This window comes from Nanorana parkeri, unplaced genomic scaffold (genome assembly GCF_000935625.1).
Source record: "Nanorana parkeri isolate BGI_ZX_2015 unplaced genomic scaffold, ASM93562v1 scaffold1243, whole genome shotgun sequence".
Taxonomy (NCBI): Eukaryota; Metazoa; Chordata; class Amphibia; order Anura; family Dicroglossidae; genus Nanorana; species Nanorana parkeri.
The window spans coordinates 4100-5426 of NW_017307511.1; the positions used below are offsets into that span (position 1 = coordinate 4100).

Genomic DNA, 1327 nt, shown 5'->3' on the forward strand with positions numbered 1-1327 from the left:
CTGCAGTATCTTAAAAAAAAAAAGAAGTTCCATCCCCCTAGCACTTCCTGTATGAGGATGGCACCATTGCCTGTCTATGGCCGGCATGCAGCGGGAGCGTTGTCACCCTATGACACCCGCTTCGTCCCCTTTGAGCAAAAAAACCTAAAAGAGACCCCTATGCATTGCATTCAGTACAATAAAAAGTAGCCAATGACTAAATGAAATGCAGGATTTATTTAGAAGTCTAGATTTGTTCTATCACTCCGAATATTAGGATTTTTCTGAAAAAACTGATCCATTATCAAGAAATTGTATTGTGTGTATAACTGACTAAGGTTTGGCTTTAGCTTCTTGCAGATCTGGAGAACAGTCCGATGTTTGCCAACGATCTGGAGTGCCAGAAATTCCTGATGGAAGCCATGAAGTATCATCTTCTACCCGAAAGGCGGTCAATGATGCAAAGCCCCCGAACCAAACCCAGGAAGTCCACAGTGGGGGCCCTGTATGCCGTGGGGGGAATGGATGCCACAAAAGGTAAAAAGAATCTAGAATACAGCCTAATGATGATTATCCAACAATGAGGAGTAGAGTTATTGTCCAGTCTTGTCCAGATCTCCAGAAAGTAAAAACTGCATACAAATCTAATGGTTAATGTGTATGTCCACCAGCCAAAGTTTCTTCTATAGCCATAGCAGCGACGGTTTGAAACCCCTGAACCCGGAAGTGATCAGAGATGAGCACTTCTGGGTTCATATTACTCAGGGGGAGATCAGTGGTTGGATGTTCACTTAACTCCCGCTGCTCTAATCCGTAATCAGGGTCAAACGAGCCAAGGTCACACCAGATGGGCAGGCAAGGTACAAAGGGATGAGGCAGAGGCAGAATCCAGTAACGGTCCAAGGTCAGGGGCAGGCAGCAAACAAGGACGATCAGGAACAAATCCGGGTCAGAAGTCTGGCAATACAAGGCAAGGAATCACAGGAACACAGGGGAGCTGAAAGACAATCCAGCAATTTGGAGACAGGCACGCTGGGTTTAAATAGTGTGATCCATCAACACATTGTGTCACTTCCTGTGCACCGTTTGGCGTACTTGTTTCGTGGCCGCTCTGTGGCGCGCGTGTATGCCCGCAAGTGCCCATTTTCCAATGGTATTCGCACTAACAGACGGTCTCTGACAGGGTGGCTTTAAAGCTCCTAACACAAGAAAAAAATGTAAACAGACTCCCGACTGCTATAGCAGCGCAGAGTTTATTTATGTGCCTGTGCTGCCATGGACGTAGTAGTGGCGGGGTTAAAAGACAGACGTCAAATTATTCTGGAAGTCATTGTAAAAGTCTTTGCAT

The 1327-nt window shown here is 46.0% G+C and overlaps 1 protein-coding gene across 1 annotated transcript in view; it reads left to right on the forward strand.

Annotated features, from left to right (window-relative positions):
- Positions 1–329: 329 nt before the first annotated feature.
- LOC108797212 (kelch-like protein 4) overlaps positions 330–1327 on the forward strand; it is a gene marked incomplete at its 5' end in the record, with an annotated part of 25230 nt that continues 24232 nt past the window's right edge. The window contains one exon of the mRNA XM_018568786.1: positions 330–516. Within this exon, the coding sequence (XP_018424288.1) occupies positions 330–516 (187 nt within the window). The remainder of the gene's footprint in view (positions 517–1327) is intronic.